Source organism: Rhinopithecus roxellana, chromosome 2, assembly GCF_007565055.1.
Source record: "Rhinopithecus roxellana isolate Shanxi Qingling chromosome 2, ASM756505v1, whole genome shotgun sequence".
Lineage (NCBI taxonomy): Eukaryota > Metazoa > Chordata > Mammalia > Primates > Cercopithecidae > Rhinopithecus > Rhinopithecus roxellana.
In genome coordinates, this window is record NC_044550.1 from 131,839,484 (window position 1) to 131,856,944 (window position 17,461).

Genomic DNA, 17,461 nt, shown 5'->3' on the forward strand with positions numbered 1-17,461 from the left:
GATGACGCAGCCCGGTGGCGCGGCCCGTTGACGTCATGGAGGCGGGGTGCTGGGGCCTGAAATGAGAATGGCACGGATGGAGCTCATTTCCTGTGGACTGTGGAGTGTGTGGATGAGGAATTTGACCTTTGTTTTATTCCCTGGGGGATCCATCCAAGGGGTATTGCTGCCTGATAGTAACATGATCTGAGCTGAGTTTTGAGAGAATTCTGGAAGTGGTATAGCTACAGAATCAAACATCAGCGAGCCAGCGGGTCTGGAACGCATTGTTCTCAGTACTGATTATCGATAAAAGTCAGGGAGCCTAAGTTTGTGAACGTTGAAGATGAGTCCTCTTATGAAAGCTCACTTTTCTCCACTTGGTTTGCTTTTAGTGTGAGCGTTACAGTCAGTGCCTTCCTAAGTCTGAGCGCAGCCATGGCTGTTTCATAAGAATGATGTAACGTTGTCCCATGAGGGATGAAGGTCATCTGTCACCTACTGTAGCAGGAGAAGCAGCAGACAAAACTCCTCAGCCACCAGATTAAAGAAGAAAGAGGTTTATTCGGCCGGGAGCGTCGGCAGACTTGCGACTTAAGAGCCAAGCTCCCCAAAAAAGAAATTCTTGGCCTTTTTTAAAGGCTTACAACTTTAAGGGGTCCACGTGAAAGGGTCGTGATAAATCAAGCAAGCGTGGGAAACATGACTGGGGGCTACATGCATCAGCTAACAACAGAAAGTTTTGCAGTGCTTTTTCATACAATGTCTGGAATTTACAGGTAACACAAGTAGTTTAGGTCAGGGGTTGATGTTATTATTATTATTATTATTATTAACTTCTAGGGCCGGGTGGTGGTGCCAAGGTTGTCTGGCTATTTATCTTACTTTTGCTTCTTTCTAACTTTTTGCTTTCTCTCTTTCCTCCTGTCTTGTGAACTAGGCAAGGTGTGAGGGGAGGAGGGCAGCAGGAGTAGTAGAGGTCTCCTTCCTTACTATGCGTCCCCAGGAGGAACAAAGAAGGTTGGATACTGCCAATTTAGTCCAACATCATCAGCAGCTGGTCTGCAGAATCTCTAGCGAAATCCAAAAACCTCTAATATTCTTAATTATTTTTGTACATTAGTCCCTCCAATGGGATTTTGCCATTCCCTAAAGGATCTCTGTCGGAGTCAGGTAAATGAAAAAATAATTCAAATCATGTGTTTTATTAGAGAGAAAAGCACAGACCAAATGTCGGTAGAATTAAGTAAAAGGCAAATGAGATATATCCTTGCAGACACACCTGCTCACCCTAGCCCATTCAGTGTTTGATCACATACAGTAATTGATTTTTATGCTGTTTTAGTTTTCCAGGGCTTCCATAACAAATTACCATAAGTTTGGTGGCTTAAAACAACACTCATTTATTCTCTCATAGTTCTAAAGGTTCTGAGAATCCATTCGTCTCTCCTAGTTTGCGGTGGTTGCCAGCAGTCATTGGCATTCCTTGACCTATGCCTCCAGTGCTTCAATCTCTGCCTCCGTGGTTACGTGGTGTTCTTGTTTCTCCGAATCTCTTTTCTTCTTCTAATAAGGGCAACGTTCATATTGGATTAGGGCCAACCCTAATCCAGTAGGACCTCATAGTGAATGATTGCCGAATGAAACAGTGACGGAGATGAGGGAGTGTGTCAGGAGAATGGTGCAGACGGCAGAACTATCTCGACTGTTTCCCTGTGGGGAAGCAGGCCCCAGCCAGAGGCTGCTGAGTATAGGGAGCAGGGAGAAAGCTGGAGATACCCAGGCTTAGGTCAAGGACCCACTGCCTGGTGCTGGAAATAGTGTCTACATAGCACTGTCCTATAGGACTTTCTGTGATAATGGCAATGTTCTATGTCTGCACTGTCCAATAAAGTAGTTACTTTTGGCTACTGACCCGCACTTGAGTGCAGCTAGTGCAACTAGGCAACTGATTAAATTAGATTTATGGGAAATTGAATTTATTTAACTAATGCACATTTAAATAGCCACATGAGGCTAGGGGCTACTGTTGAACAATACAGCACTAGAGACATTCACATGGGACCCCTAAAGCCTCTCCATTCTGAGTCGTCAGCATCTAAGTGCTGGAAGCTGACTGGAACTCGAGAAGCAGCAGTGAAGGCTCCAGCTGGAAGGCCCTGGCTGCTCTGAACACCCTGAATGGCAGCCCTGGTGTGCTGATCAGAATGACGGCTCCAGTCACTTCACAGCAGCCCCCATTACCTTCCAGGGCCTCAGCCAGAAACTCACCTGATGCCAAGACCTTAAGAGCATAGAAACCCTTTAAATTGAATATGTTGGGTTTGTAATTTAAAAAACTTCCGGCCAGGCATGGTGGCTCACACCTGTAATCCCAGCACTTTGGGAGGCCGAGGTGGCTGGATCACGAGGTCAGGAGATCAAGACTATCCTGGCTAACACGGTGAAACGCCATCTGTACTAAAAATACAAAAAATTAGCCAGGCGTGGTGGTGGATGCCTGCCGTCTCAGCTACTCGGGAGGCTGAGGCAGGAGAATGGGGTGGATCCGGGAGGTGGAACTTGCTGTGAGCCAAGATGGCACCATTGCACTCTAGTCTGGGCAACAGAGCAAGACTCCATCTCAAAAAACAAAAAATTTCATTGGCTCATACTGGTAACATTTGCCATAGGGACAGCCATTTGTATGTGCATCTTATACAAAACCGCATTTATGTTCCACAACTCTTTCCCAACACCATTCTCAGCTGCCTACCACTTAATGTGGTGTGACTAGGGGAAGTGAGGTGGCTACTGGGTGGTGGTGACCGTAGCCGAGCTTTTCTCGGCCATTTCTTGGTGTCATTTCTTGGTGTGACGGGTGACGGGTCATTTCTTGGTGTCGAATCATCACAACCCATTCCCTTCCCAAGGACCTGGTGACTTCTTCCAGCCACTCTTTTGGGAATGTGGAACCAGCCAGGGAGGTGGTGGTGGGAAAGACAGAAGGGATAAAGGCAGACAAATGACCAGAGGGTGGGAGGCAACTTTAGTTTTAACAATGTGTGCAAATAACCACAATGGCCAATGACAGTCAATAGCACCAAGGTCTAAAACTGAGCAGGGAATGGGTGTGCCGAAGGGAGCAGAGTGGGACAGAAGTCAAGATGAACAAGAGAGGGGGTGGGTGGGGCCCTTTGGCAGTTCTCCCATGGGTCACTGTCCCCTGAGTTACTGATGACACTCATCCCACCCCTACTGTTCACACCAGGGGTCCACGTGCAGCTCCTGGCCGTTTCACCCAGAAATAGCTAACAAACATGTATAAAGAAAGGCAAATTCCCCTGTTTTTTTCCCCAAAGTTGCTCCCTTGGTGCCAGTCCCAGTGGCTTCTCTATCCACCCAGGTCCCAGCAATACAACTGAGCATTGCATGACCCCTTCCTCTCTTCCTACCTCCCCACTACCCTGACTCACAGAGAGGCCCGTGTTCCCTGTCAGATGCAGGTCAGCAGTGTCCTCAGGCCCAGGAGAGGAGCACGGTGGATGGAGAGTGCTACAGGGTGAGCAGGCAAACACCAGAAGGTGGCCCCAAGGTGAAGCCATGGTCGAAGCTGAGAACTACAGTCTTGCCTGCAGACGCCAATCTGGGAAACTAAATGGAGAGAGTGAAGAGTGCTACAGGCCAGCCCTGACAAGCCAGAGGGTAGAGGCAGACAAGTGTGAGAAGAGGAGGGTGAAAAGGGAGAAGCAGAGAAGGGAGGGGAGCCTGAGGACCTGACCAAGGCTGGAAACCTGTGCTTTGTTTTCTCCATGTCATTTGTGATGATGCCCTAACTTAAATAGAACCAATAATAAAAAGTCACTCCGCTCCCTCTCCAGCCTCCGGCTCCACCAATATGGCCTTATCTCAGGCCCTTGTCTCTTACCTGTACTGGCTACCAGATGCCCTGAGCTCTTCCCCTTTAGCCTGCCTTCCAGTATCTACCTAGAAATGGCTTCCCTCTCCCTCTCACTCCTGCAGTGGACCCAAATCGTTTCCCAGTGGGAAGATATTTTTATTTTTTGAGATGGAGTTTCACTCTTGTCTCCCAGGCTGGAGTACAATGGTGCTATCTTGGCTCACTGTAACCTCCACCTCCTGGGTTCAAGCGATTCTTCTGCCTCAGCCTCCCAAGTAGCTGGGATTACAGGTGCCTGCCATCATGCCCAGCTAATTTTTGTGTTTTTAGTAGAGATAGGGTTTCACCATGTTGGCCAGGCTGGTCTCAAACTCCTGACCTCAAGTGATCTGCCCACCTCGGCCTCCCAAAGTGCTAGGATTATAGGTGTGAGCCACCCCATCCAGCCGGAAGATGTTTTTCTAATGTCAGTAACACATGTGAACTCAATTTATTAGTAGTTGTAATTTTGGCAGAAATTGTGACCTAAAGGAGGTGTGAGTTCTGCAATAAATGGTTATTTTATTATTCTCAACAGTATCTCCAAACATTTGAAAAACAGTGGCGTGTATTTTTATTAGACCATGATGGCTTTGTCTTCAGGCAATCCTGGTTGCTCCTGAGGATTCAGGGACCTTTGCAACAACACAACAGAGCCCTGGCTGGGAAGGCTGGTCTGGATTAAGGATCACTTCTGACTGCTTAGCAGGGTACCTGCCAGGCCTGAAATGATCGTTCAGTCCCTTCCTCCTGCTTCTGCAATCGGATGCTCCCACTGATACCCATAATTATAGGTCTGCTTTAAATAAGAGTAATAACTGTGAAGAAAAATGTTGTCATGGAATCAAGGAGAAGGTATTTCAGAGTAGAACAGAAGTAGACAGAATTTCCAAACATGAGCTGAGTATCCCCACCCAGATGTCCTACCAACATCTTAAACTTGACACACATTTAAAATTGTCCTTATCTTTCTCCTCCCCATAACTGAGCTGCACTGCCCATCTTTTAGTTCCCTGTAAATGCAAACCTTTGGATTTATTTTTCCTTGTTGTGCTTTTTTCACGTTGTGTGTGTGTGTGTGTTTGTTTTGTTTTGTTTTAAACACAGAGTTTCACTATGTTGCCCAGGCTAGACTCAAACTCCTGGGCTCAAGTGATTCTGCCGCCTCAGCCTCACGAGTAGTTGGGACTGCAGATGAGAGAACCATGGCGCACAGCGCCTGGCTCTTCCTTGTTCTTAAATGGCGAATTACTAAGTCTAGTTGATTCTGTCTCTGTAAATTTCATAAGAGATGTGTGTGTGTCTTAGTTTGGATCTCCCCAAACAGACCTTGAGACAAGGATTTGGGTGCAGGTAATTGAATATGGAGCTGATCTCGGAGTGCACGAGTGAGGAAGTGGAAAGTGTGAGACAAAGAAAAACAAGTAAAGGGTGGGTGACTGAGCTGGTTGCTGCTCTGGTCAACAAGCGCCCACTTCCACTAGTGGCTCTCTGAGGTACTCTGTAGAACCGCGGTTCTCAAACTTCAGCAAGCCCGTGGGCATGCCGGATCTTGCTGTTGCCCAGGCTGGTCTCAAACTCCTGGCCTCAAGCGATCCTCCCGCTTCGGCCTCCAAAAGCGCTGGGATTACAGGTGTGAGCCATCACGTAGTGCCTGTTGATTAATTTGAAAATGCCCGGCCCCAGACTGGGGGTCCTGATCCAGTAGCCTTGAAGTGGGCCCCAGGAAGGGTCGGGGTGTGAACTGCATCTCAGAACTACTGCGCTCCGAGAGGTCAGCGACTCGCCAGAGTCGGTCAGCCAGGGCTTGCCTAAAGGCGGAGAAGCCAAGAGTGCCCGGGAGCGCCTGGGCGAAGCTTCCTGGTTCCCGGCCCTGCCCGGGTGGCAGCGGCGTCCACGTTTCCCGGGCGACGAAGGTGGCGCGGCACGATGACGTCAAGGCGCCCGCGTTCCTCCCCCCGGCCCCGCCCATGGGACGGACGGTGGCCGAGAGGCATTGCGGGAGCGCAGTGGGGCCAGGCCAGAGACAGCAGCGCTGCGCAGGCAGCTACTCCTCGTCCTGCCGGGTTGGTCGCGAGCCGACAGGCATCCCCTGAGCGCCTGCTGCGTGAGTTGGACCGTGCTAAGCAGCGGGGAGCGGTGAGCCCGAAGGTGGAGGCTGCGTTAGCCCCCGGGGCGCGGTCGCGGCGGGGCGGGAGAGGGGGCACTGCACATGCCAGGCCCGGGGGCGTGGGAGCTGTGCGGATTGGCGGGTGGCGGGGCCAGGGTTACACAGAGCAGGGGCCGGGAGTGCAGGTGGCCCACGTGCTGGGCGTTCAGAGGGCTTTGCACCTTGAAATGGGCAGCTGTTCACGAAAGGGAGAGTGATCAGCACCGCAGAGAGAAGACTGGTGGAGGCTGTTGCCAGAATAGTGATCTTGAAGCCCCCACTTCTGTGCCAGAAGGTGCTCCGAGCCTCTCATGTGAATGACAGCAGCCTAGATGGTAGACCCTGGGCATTAGGCAGGCGTCACTGTATTTGGAATGCAGCAGCCCAGACAGTAGACCCTGGGCACTAGCCAGACCTCACCGTATTTGGAATGCAGCAGCCCACACAGTAGACCCTGTCTAGACGCTGGGCACTATCCAGGCATTGTTATTGGTGGGTCTTTGCTCCCAGAGCTCCCAAGGTGGTGGCGGGCGGCTCCCAAGATGGCGGCAAGCCTCTTGCTCTCTGATTTGGGGTTCTTGGCCTCAGGGATTCCAAGGAATGGAACCTTGGGCCGTGCAGTGAGTGTTATAACTCTATGAGAAGCTGTGGGTCACGGAAGAGAACCATGGAACCCAGTGACTAGTGTTCAGCTCGATTAGGAGGAACCCAGGCACTTAGCCACACAAGAACAGTGGCGAGCCTCTAGCCTGGGAGCGGTAATGGGTGCCTCGCTGGATCAGAAGCGCAGCGAACACCCTGCTGGATCCCGAGGGGTGGAAGTCAGCGGAGGGTCTGCCACAGCCGCGATCAGCAGTGGTGGATGGCAAGCGAGAGCTCAGCTCAAGCCGGAACAAACACGGACCAGAAGAGTGTGCAAGATTTAATAGAGTGAAAACAGAGCTCCCCGTACAATGGGAGGGGACCCAAAGGGGGTTGCCTGATTCGTCCTGAATGCCTGGGTTTATATCCTGATCATTGTCCCTCCCCCTATGCTGTCAGGTGATAGATGATCAGATTATTTCTTTACCTCCTGTTGTTAGCCTCACTGGTATTTTAGTGAGCTCTCTTTACTACCTGATTGGTTGGGTGTGAGCTGAGTTACAAGCCCCATGTTTAAAGCTGAGTGTGGTCACCTTCCCCAGCTAGGCTTAGGAATTCTTAGTTGGCCTAGGAAATCCAGCTAGTCTTGTCTCTTAGTCCCCCTCTCAACAGGAAAACCCAAGTGCTGTTAGGGAGGTTGGGTGATGACCGCTCTAACTGCTTCCTGTTGAATTGAGGCGTAGTAGGGGTTGTGCCGTTGAGATATCCTCAGGAGGGGTGCCTTCGATGTCATCAACATCGAAGCGTGGGCTAGCAGGCCGGTCCGTGGGTCTGTTGTAGATCTTAGTCATGGACTGCATCTGGGGCTCCATTTGAAGAACTATTTGTAGTTTTACAGCTTTGATTTCTGGAAGAGACAAACTTAACAAGGAGGTTAAAGATACAGGGATTGAAATGTATGGCCTGAAGTGCAGGGGCATATAGGTGTGGGCGCTGAAAGTGGGGTTTCCTTTAGAAAAACTCCTATATGATGGGGCAGTCAGTGTTTCTGGGAAGCCACATTCTCCATAGAAACTCTTGGTAAGGGGAGCTGGTAGTACAGTGGCATGGCCCTGAATGGTCAAGCATATCTGGTGCTCTGTGAGGGTGATGGCATGGGCTAGCGATTGCCCCGGGCACCCTCAGTCCTGCTGCTGGATCATCTGGTTAGTGGCTTCTGACTGAGAGGACCTTTGTCCCTTGGGGCAGTGGGTCTTCCAGTGATTTCCTTGACATAAGGGGCATGGATGAGGGGGCGGCTTATTTCTATTCAGACAGTCTTTCTTAAAGTGTCCTTGTAGACCGCACTGCAAGCAAGCCCTATTAGGCATTCGATTTGCCCAGCCTTTCCCTTTTCCAGAGCCTCCAAAGTAAGATTCTCTCCTCCCTCAATTTCTACCCAGCTTACCTCCCCCACTGCAATACAATCTCCAAGTCTTGGCTCCTGAGTCAGGGCCTCAGAACTGATGACCCAGTACTTTAACAACAGGAACTATGTCTATGACAACACAATAGATCAGGATGAAAGCAGTTGAGTAAATTAAAGGGAGGTGCATATTCCTATAGTAGCAAATGGAGGCAACGAGCAAACGTCCGCTAGCCTGAGGGCCCATTTGTCCTGTTCCGCCTGCACCTCCTGATCTCTTGTAAAAAAAACCGAGGTTGCCAAGTTCAGCAGGGTTTGCCTGCTCCTCCTGATCTCTATTTTAAAAAACACCGAGGTTGCCAAGTTCAATAGGGTTTGTATGTTTTACTCTGGGCCTAAGATGGAGTTTTGAAGTTTTTTTCCTAATGTCTGCATTACACTGTTTAACTGACAACAAAGTGGTATTGGAGTGTTACAGGGTCACGGAGAAGACCTTCAATTATCAATTATAGATTTTAAATTTACCCTGGCTTTTAAAGGAATGGGGTGCACTGTTTTTTTTTTCTTAACTACTTGTATATCTCTCTCTTCCTTTCTCTCTTTTACTTTTCGTGTCTCTCTTTCTCTCTCTGACTTTCTGCCCTTCTCTCTTCCCCCTCTGTCTCTTTCTCTCTCTTCTCTCTCTCTATTTCTCTTTCCCTCTCTTTTTCTCTCTTGGTAGATGGATTTTGGGAACACAGCAAAAGTACATTTGCTCGTTGCCCCATTTGCCACTATAGGAACATGTGCCTCCCCCCCCCTTTTTTTTTTAATTTAAGTTCTAGGGTACATGTGCACAACGTGCAGGTTTGTTACATATTTATACATGTGGCATGTTGGTGTGCTGCACCCATTAACTCGTCATTTACATTAGGTATATCTCCTAATGCTATCCCTCCCCCCTCCCTACTCCCCTTGCCTCCCTTCATCCTGATCTATTGTGTTGTTGTAGACATAGTTCCAGTTGTTAAAGTACTGGGTCATCAGTTCTAAGGCCCTGGCCAAGGAGCTAAGGCTTGGAGATTGTATTGCGGTGGGGGAGGTAAGCTGGGTAGAAATTGGGGGAGGAGAGCATCTTACACAATGGGAGAGCAGTCCTCCTAGCCATTTACAAACTTGGGGCCCTGGCAACAGTGGTAGGTCCCACATAACATCCCATGTCGAGAGCTGTATACCTAAATCGGGAGGGACACCAGGGACAAGACTCCCTGGGTTCATACCCTAGGTGCCTAAGGACATAGCTTAGAACTTCCTTAGATCCCTTTGGAGATACGACTTGCTTTAATACTTGGGAGAGGAAGTGAAAGTCTGAAGCATTAGTACCTAGGAGAGATCAGAGGAAGTAGATTCAGAGGTAAGGAGAATTTTGGGGGCTACACTTTCAAGAAAGTCGTGGTTGAGACCCAGGAGGTATGGGTCAGAAGGAGAGATAGGGTGCACGCATAGATAGGGTGCGCGCATGATAGGGTGCGCGCATAGATAGGGTGCACGCATGGGTGACTGTTGCGTAGAGACTTCTGGCTGTGCCATGATCTGAACCTGCCAATGCCGGGAGTTTGGGATGACAGCTTTCTGCCTCTAGTCAGCCCATGGCTTCCCCAAGAAAACTGAAAGTGGAAGCTGGTTCCAGCAGACCAATGCTCAACCCAGAAGGGTTGGGGGTTAGAAAGCGTTTTCCCAGAAAGCCTCACACCTGAGTCTTAAGTCCGGCAGCCACGCTGATCGTTTTTAACTGGCCGGCCGGTGCCCAGTGCTTTCCTCCGATTCTAAGGAAGGATAGGACAGAAGAGCAAGCCAGACTCAGGCTCCAGCACCGCAGGCTGTTTCAGCTCAAAGGACTCAAAAGTTCCTCTTTCCTCTAGGCCTTAAGGAGTGAAGGTGGGGGGCCCACGCGCAGGACTCAGCCAGACCTGGGTTCACTAGCCATTCCCTTCAATACCTTCATCAGCCAAGCCACTTGGAAAAGGACCCAGTCTATCCAGAAAATTCCAGAATGGATATTTGGTCAAGAGAGCTGAGTTTGGGAGGCCTGCTGTGTTAGTGGGAAGCCAGGTGTCTATATGTCGAGGGGAAATCAGTGCAGAAGCCTATGATCAGAAGTTCTGTGGCAGAGGTCCTGTGTCCAGGTGGACCGGCGGCGGTGGGTGGGGACGTGAGGTACCATCGTGTGTGACCAGAGTGGACCAGCTGGCACTGGCTGGATTCCAGAGGGAATGCTTCCTGACCCTGGGTTTAGTGAGCCTTGGGGATGGGTCTGGATGTCCAGGGTGCTCCCAAGAGGGCATGGTGCTCTCAGGCAAGGCTGTGCAACAGAAAGCAAGGCCTCCGACGAACCCTCTGCACTCTGTGCTGCACTCTGCACTGTGTGCCTGGTGATCCCCAGGCTGTGCCTGGCTCTCTTCTGTGTCCTTGGCATCTGTGTTCAGGAGTGGACGAGGGAATTCTGCTCACCTTTTCTTTTGGGAAAATGATGTTAGCCATTGACAGGGTGATTCTCTTTTGCTGTCCTTTTGGATTTCGAGTTTGCTTTTCTCTGATTTGTAAGGTGTTGCAGGCTTTCCTGTTGGTGGGGGTGGTTTGAACCCATAGATGGGAGCGCATGGATTCAGGCTGCATGTTTTGTGCAGGCTTTCATCACACGATGGTACCCCCTGTAGAAGGAGGTGACGCAGCTCTGCTCCCAGAATTTCCCAGGGGACCCCTGGACGCCTACCGAGCAAGAGCGTCCTTCAGCTGGAAGGAGCTGGCGCTGTTCACGGAAGGGGAGGACATGCTCCGCTTTAAGGTGAGGTGTGCGGTTGCGTGCAGCTTGTCTTTTTTCCCAGTGGGGTCTTAATTCATTAGCACAATGGAATTTCTGGCTCTTACAGCTTCTCCTCTGCTGGGTGAGGCTCATCCCAGGCAGCACAGCCTCTCTCTTTTCTGCACCCCAGGAGAGGCCTCGGAATTGATGAGGAGTCTGGAAATGAACATGGATTGTTGATGTTTCTTAAGCCTCCAGCCCTCTAGTCCGTTGGGAATGATAGTCGTATCTCTGTCTGGCTGTCTCTTAAGTCAGACAGCGTCCCATGAAGCCTGTGACCTGGAGGTAAACTATATAAGGGCACATGGAGAGTTCGTCTTTTACTCCAGATAAACCTTCCCCATCTCTTGCATTTCCAGAAAACCATCTTCTCAGCTCTCGAGAACGACCCTCTTTTCGCCCGTTCCCCTGGAGCCGATCTGTCCTTGGAGAAGTATCGTGAGCTGAACTTCCTTCGATGCAAGCGGATCTTCGAGTATGACTTCCTCAGTGTGGAAGACATGTTCAAGAGCCCTCTGAAGGTCCCCGCCTTGATTCAGTGCCTGGGAATGTATGACTCTTCTCTGGCCGTCAAGTACCTCCTCCATAGCTTGGTGAGTGTGCGGCCTGGGGAGAAGGACACGGCTTTCGCGCTGCTGCGCTAAGCCTTGAGGGATGCCTGTCCCAGGGCCAACCAGGAGGCAGAGAAGCTCCAGTTTTTCCAGCTATATTTGCAAATTTTTAAAATTATCTCTTTTAATGTTTTTAAAAAAAATTCAGTCCCCCTTTTCATTCTTTTATTTTCAAGCCCATCCACCATCATGTATTTGCAAATTTACACACGTAAGTCCTTGAATAAAATACAATGTGGTGAAGCTTCAAGTCCCATCAGAAGAGGAGCTGGTGGGACCTTTTTTTTTTTTTGCCTCATACAAAAAAAGAGACAAATAATAAAAAGGAAAAAAAAAGAAGGCCAAAGTAAGAAACCTGTGTTTTCCTTCCTTTGTAACATACCAGCAGAGCTGAGCTTGGGCAAAATGGCTTTGCCCTTAGCCTTGCCTGCAATGTTTGATGGGCTGGTGGCCTCTGCGCTCCACACACCCTCCTGTTCTGTCTCCCTGCTGTCCTCAGACCCCCAGGACTCCTCGTAGGCATCTTAACTCCCAAGTGATTCTATGTGCCTTACACAAGCTGCTTGGCACAGGGGGACCCGGGCCGCTGTGTGTCGGGAGACCCTGGCCTGGGGCATCTGGGCTGCTGGCTGACCTCTCGGAGCTTCATTCTCCACCTTGGGGAAAGTGCACTGTGGCAGGGAACCAGGGTGGGCGTGGTGGTGGCGTGCCGTCGTCTGTTGTGATGTCCCGGAAGAGCCGTACTCTTCTTACCTGCTCCCTGTTGATAGGACGATGTTATACTTTCAGGTTTTTGGATCAGCAGTTTACAGTTCTGGTTCTGAAAGACATCTCACATATATTCCAAAGATCTTCAGTATGGAGGTAAGTTCTGGTTCACGGCGAATTGTGAGCCTAGTTCTCTTGCTTGATCTTTGTAGAGATTTGTGAAAAGGGACGATTGTAGAAGGGGGTGCCTAGGGGGCTCATGTTCTTCTTGTTCCCTAGTGTTCTCAGGCTTCTCACCCATTAGCTAGCACTGTTCTTCAGCAAACACAGGCACATTGACTTCCTAGCACCAGGTGAATTGTCGCTGAGGCCTCCCACTGTCTTCTCCTGACAAGCAGTTTCTGCCAGCTTGCTGACTTGGAACAGCTGCGGTCAGTTTGGTTTAGGCCGCTGTGGTTGCCAGCCAAGCATGGCAGCACGACTCAGTCAAGCCATTAGTTGGGTAGATGGAAATTTGGGGCTTTGATATGTGGTTTCATCTTTAAAGGAAAGATGGCAGCAGATGCCTTCTGGGCGTGTGCACAAATAACTTTTCTTGCTTTTCCATCCTTTTGTGCTTTGACTTAGATTTTTGGATGTTTTGCTCTGACCGAATTAAGCCACGGCAGTAATACCAAGGCCATTCGTACAACTGCCCACTACGATCCTGCCACTAAGGTAGGTGTTACCTTCCGCCAGCTCCCTGGGTTTGGAGTGTATGAGATGTCATGAGTGCAAATGTGGTTGCCAGGAATAAGAAAAAAAATTAAAGCAAGAGGCCTGTCCACATACACATATGTAGAAATACACACTGAGATTCATCACACTGAAAAGTGGGGCTCGGGAGACCAGGCGTTGGGAGACAAAGCCTGTGCCCACCACGAGCTTTATGGGGAATTGATCGTGGTTTGGATTTGTGTGTAATTTGAGTGCAGTGAAGAAGCCCTCATTCTGTAAAATTTATTGCCTTGTTTACCTGGCTGCCTATTCATAGTGGATTCATAAACTGTTCACATGGCCCGTGGTTCTACGGTGGACCCCGTGGATACAACGTGCTCCCTGCCCTCTGCCCTTTGTGGTTGTCCCTCTGCGAACAGCCTGCCTTGTCCATTTCTGCCACCGCAGTCTGATTCCTCGGGCCCTTGCCATCCTCTTGACCTCTCTGGTACCTGCATCGAGTCCGCTGCCTGGGAGCTTCTGGTGTGGTGGAGGGAGATGGGCCACAGATGGATGCCCTGGGGCTGTCAGTGCTGAGGAGGGGCGCAGGGGAGGGAGATGGGCTACAGATGGATGCCCTGGGGCTGCCAGTGTTGTGGAGGGACGCAAGCCTGGGACAGAGGATGGGGAGGGTCCCCACCCACCCTGCTGTGTTCCCCTGGCCCTGCCTCCCTGCCGCCACGTCACTCTCTTTGGCCTCCACTTGTCCCTGAGGCCCAGGTCTCCCTGCCAGTCTTTCCTCACCCACCTTCCACCCTCTCCCATTGGCAGTGGTCAGGGAGGACTGTTGTGTGGCAGGAAGTGAAGCTCTGCACCTGCAGGATATGCTCAACAGTCATCCATCCATCCATTCTTTCATCCATCCATTCTTTCTTCCATCCATTCATTCTTCCATCCATCCATTCATTCTTCCATCCATTCTCTCATCCATCCATTCATTCTTTCATCTGTCCATTCATTCTTCCATCCATCCATTCATTCTTTCATCCATCCATTCATTCTTCCATCCATTCATTGTCATCCATCCATTCATTCTTCCATCCATCCATTCATTCTCTCATCCATCCATTCATTCTTCCATCCATCCATTCATTCCACAGCATGGGCTGTGTGGACTCTGCCTGGGGTACTGCATGGAAGAGCCCAGTAATGAACCCAAGTGGACCCCCGGCCCAGCAGGGATAAGAGGTGGTCCTCTCACAGGGTGCCCCTGCTCTGGGCCCTTGGGAGTGGGGCCAAGGCTCCTGCTCAGAGTGGGGCTGGGAGTAAATAAAGTAGGGCATGAGGCTCTCTTGGGAACTTTCTTTTAAGCCACAAGATATCTTTATCTGAACCCAGGTCTTTCTCGCCCTATGGCTGCTTCTCCTCCTGCTGCCCTCTGCCTGTGGCCTGCAGTGCCAGGAGGTAGGGCCCTTTCTGACAGTCAGATGGATGACAGCACCCAGGTACCCTTGGGGTGGGGCATCAGAGGACCAGTTCCCATTTCCACCTCCTTCTTGGCATTTGATCCCTAAGCGGAGGTCAGAGTGTGGCATCAGATCCGTAGAGTTGGGGTGCCTGGGATCCAGGCCGGGCTGCTGGCTGAGCATTTATTTGGACAACAGGCATTGCTGGGTACCTGCTGTGTGTGAGGCACAGCTTTCTGAGACTGGGCAGGAAGCGGTGAGCACAGCAGACAGGTCTCTGCTGTCCTGAAGTTGTGGGCCGGGGGGAGACACAGACACCAACAGGGAGAAGTGAGGTGTGCCAGGTGCCATGGAGGCCCTCCAGAGAGCAAAGCTGGTATGCCGGGGCACAGGGAGGCAGCCAGACAGCTGAGACGGGAAAGATCTGTGTGGAGGAGTGCAGGCCCCGAGGAGCCGGCTCGGGCTGGTGTTGCAGTGCACACCTGCACTGCAGAGAATGAGTGACGGGTGGAGGTGTCAGAACTGCCACGTGCTAAAGAGCGAGTGAGGAGAGCCTGGCTGAGACCGGGAGCCCTCCTCCCTCTGGCAGGCGAAGAGCTGGTGGTCCCCTGAGAGAACAGAACAGAAGGCATGGCTGGCAGCCACCCCACCTCCTACTTCTCAGTGAAACTTCAGAATCTGTAGGATGATTGTTCACTACTCTCGGTTTACAAAGTCCCACTGGCTGGACAGGAGGAAGCCCTCCCGGGCACCTCCCTCCCTGCAGGGGCTGGAACCAGAACCAAAACTTTCTGCCAACAGCCCCTGGCAGTGACTGGCAAGCACCGTGTGGAGGATCGGCGTCTCCCAAGGCGGCCCAGGGCGGCTCTGTGGGCCACCTGTAGGCTGTCTGCCTGAAGGCGCTCATCTTTGTTCCCTTGCAGATCCTGGCCACGTTACACAGCGCTGCTGGTCCACATCCTCCCTCCCAGCCTTACTCACAGGGCTCCCAGCAGATGCCCCTGGGGCAGGCCCAGCTCCAGCAGCCCAGCTCCTGCCTGTTCCCATGTGCTCTTCGCTCCCGACCCACGCAGCACCCTCAGTGTTCCTGGGGGATCCGTCCACACCCCTTCTAGCCAAACACCGAACGCTGTGATGCCACAGCCGTTCTGCTAGTTCACACATGCGTTCATTCCCTCCTTCCTTCTGATGTGCTGAGCGGCTGCCTTGTGCTCGGGGCGTTTGGGATATAACTGTCAATCATGGAGCTGTGGATGGGAGAGACAGCAAGAGGGCAGCGGTGTGTTGTGAATTAGATGTCCTAAAGGACTGAGTGGACTGCAGGACAGGGTTTCCACCTGAGGGGTGTGGTCAGGGACCGAAGACTGTGCATGATAATGAAAACTCCCCAGAAGCATTTACCTGCCTGTGGGGTATTTTGCATCTAAAGGTTCTTTAAGTCACAAGGCCCAGGAATAGGCTCTGTTTAAAGAAGAGGCCTACCTGTGCCATACAAGAACTGAAATGTGCGATCAGTTTCGACTCTGGCCTCAGAGATTTTGAATGTAGAAAATGGAACCTGTCTAAAAGGAAAACACCAATTCTGCATGTGCTTCAGTTGCTAATTATAATCAACCTTTTTCCCTTGTGCAGGAATTCATCATACATTCCCCTGATTTCGAAGCTGCCAAATTTTGGGTTGGCAACATGGGCAAGACAGCCACTCATGCAGTGGTGTTTGCTAAGCTGCACGTGCCGGGGGACCAGTGCCATGGGCTGCATCCCTTTATCGTGCAGGTAGGACACTGGGGTGGCCCTCAGTGGTTGCAGTGTTTACCCGCAGGAGGCATTGGGAATGTCCGGAGTCATTTTTGTCATAACTAGGGTGGGGGATGCTTCTGGCATCTGGTGAGTGGACCAGGGCTGCTGCCGAGCACCCCACAATGCATCCTATAGCCCTGCCCACAGTGCAGACAGCCCTGCCCACAGTGCAGATAGCCCTGCCCACAGTGCACAGACAGCCTCGCTCACAATGTATCCCACAGCCCTGCCCACAGCATATCCTACAGCCCCACCTGCAGTGCAGAGACAGCTCTGCCCACAGTGCAGACAGTCCTGTCCACAGTGCATAGACAGCCCTGCCCACAGTGCACAGACAGCCCCACCCACAGTACAGATAGCCCTGCCCACGATGCACAGACAGGCCTGCCCAAAGTGTATCCTACCGCCCCACCCGCAGTGCACAGACAGCTCCACCCACAGTGCAGACAGCCCTGTCCACAGTGTATAGACAGCCCCGCCCACAGTGCAGACAGCCCTGCCTGTGGTATATCCCGCAGCCCCTCCCACGGTGCACAGGCAGCCCCACCCACAGTGTATCCCGCAGCTCCGCCTATGGTGCAGACAGCCCTGCCCATGCCTTAGAAAGAACCAACCAGCCCAATATCCCCCAGTGACACAGCTGAGAGGGCCTGGCCAAGGCTTCCGGCTGAGACCATCCAGTTGATTTGATGCACAAAGTTTTTCAATTTCCATGAAGTCCAGTTTTATGTTTGTTTTTTTCTTTTGTTGCTCATGTTATTTTTCAGTTGACCTGACGTTTGAGCTATTGCAGACCAGAGAGGTTTTTTTCATTTTAAGGATACAGGACAAAACCGAAGTGTTTTTCCTCCTGTCATGCAGCCAACACAACGCTCTGACATTAGATGTGTGTGGGTTTCTCCCCACCGGCACGCAGCTCTGCAGCAGAAAGAAGCGAGGCGTCCTCTAATTTAACTCCATACTGATGCTGTTCACCTGGGGTGAGCCTCAGACCCCCCACAGTGAGGGTTCAGTCCCACAAGAAGCTCCCCAACCCTTTGGATGTCGATGGCAAGTCCAGGTTGTAGGCCTGTGCCTCTGACCATCCCCCTAATTGCACCTTGGTCTTCATCCTGAAGCTACCTAGGGGTCTGCAGCCATCTCATGAGCACGCACAAGACTCTGACCACTGCAGAGTCAAGGGTTTTAGGAGTTGTGTGCTGGGAAGCAGGGACAAGGCCACATACATCTTTATGACAGCATCGTAGTTGCCTGAGACCAGTTTACCTTGTTTCTGTGATTATAGATTTCTACCTGGAGTGGAC

General features: G+C 51.3%; 1 protein-coding gene across 5 annotated transcripts in view; it reads left to right on the forward strand.

Annotated features, from left to right (window-relative positions):
• The first annotated feature begins 5,879 nt into the window (after positions 1 to 5,879).
• The window catches only part of ACOX3 (acyl-CoA oxidase 3, pristanoyl), a 54,197-nt gene continuing 42,615 nt past the window's right edge, over positions 5,880 to 17,461 (forward strand). For 2 of the 5 annotated variants that reach the window (XM_010384416.2, XM_030920270.1), the window contains exons 1-6: positions 5,890 to 6,037; positions 10,701 to 10,858; positions 11,236 to 11,469; positions 12,277 to 12,351; positions 12,823 to 12,912; positions 15,990 to 16,133. In XM_010384416.2, coding sequence (XP_010382718.2) covers positions 10,715 to 10,858; positions 11,236 to 11,469; positions 12,277 to 12,351; positions 12,823 to 12,912; positions 15,990 to 16,133 — 687 coding nt within the window. In that variant the 5' untranslated portion in view covers positions 5,890 to 6,037; positions 10,701 to 10,714. Of the gene's footprint in view, positions 6,050 to 10,700; positions 10,859 to 11,235; positions 11,470 to 12,276; positions 12,352 to 12,822; positions 12,913 to 15,989; positions 16,134 to 17,461 lie in introns of all 5 variants that reach the window. The other 3 variants (XM_010384414.2, XM_010384415.2, XM_030920267.1) reach the window with 3 other exon arrangements.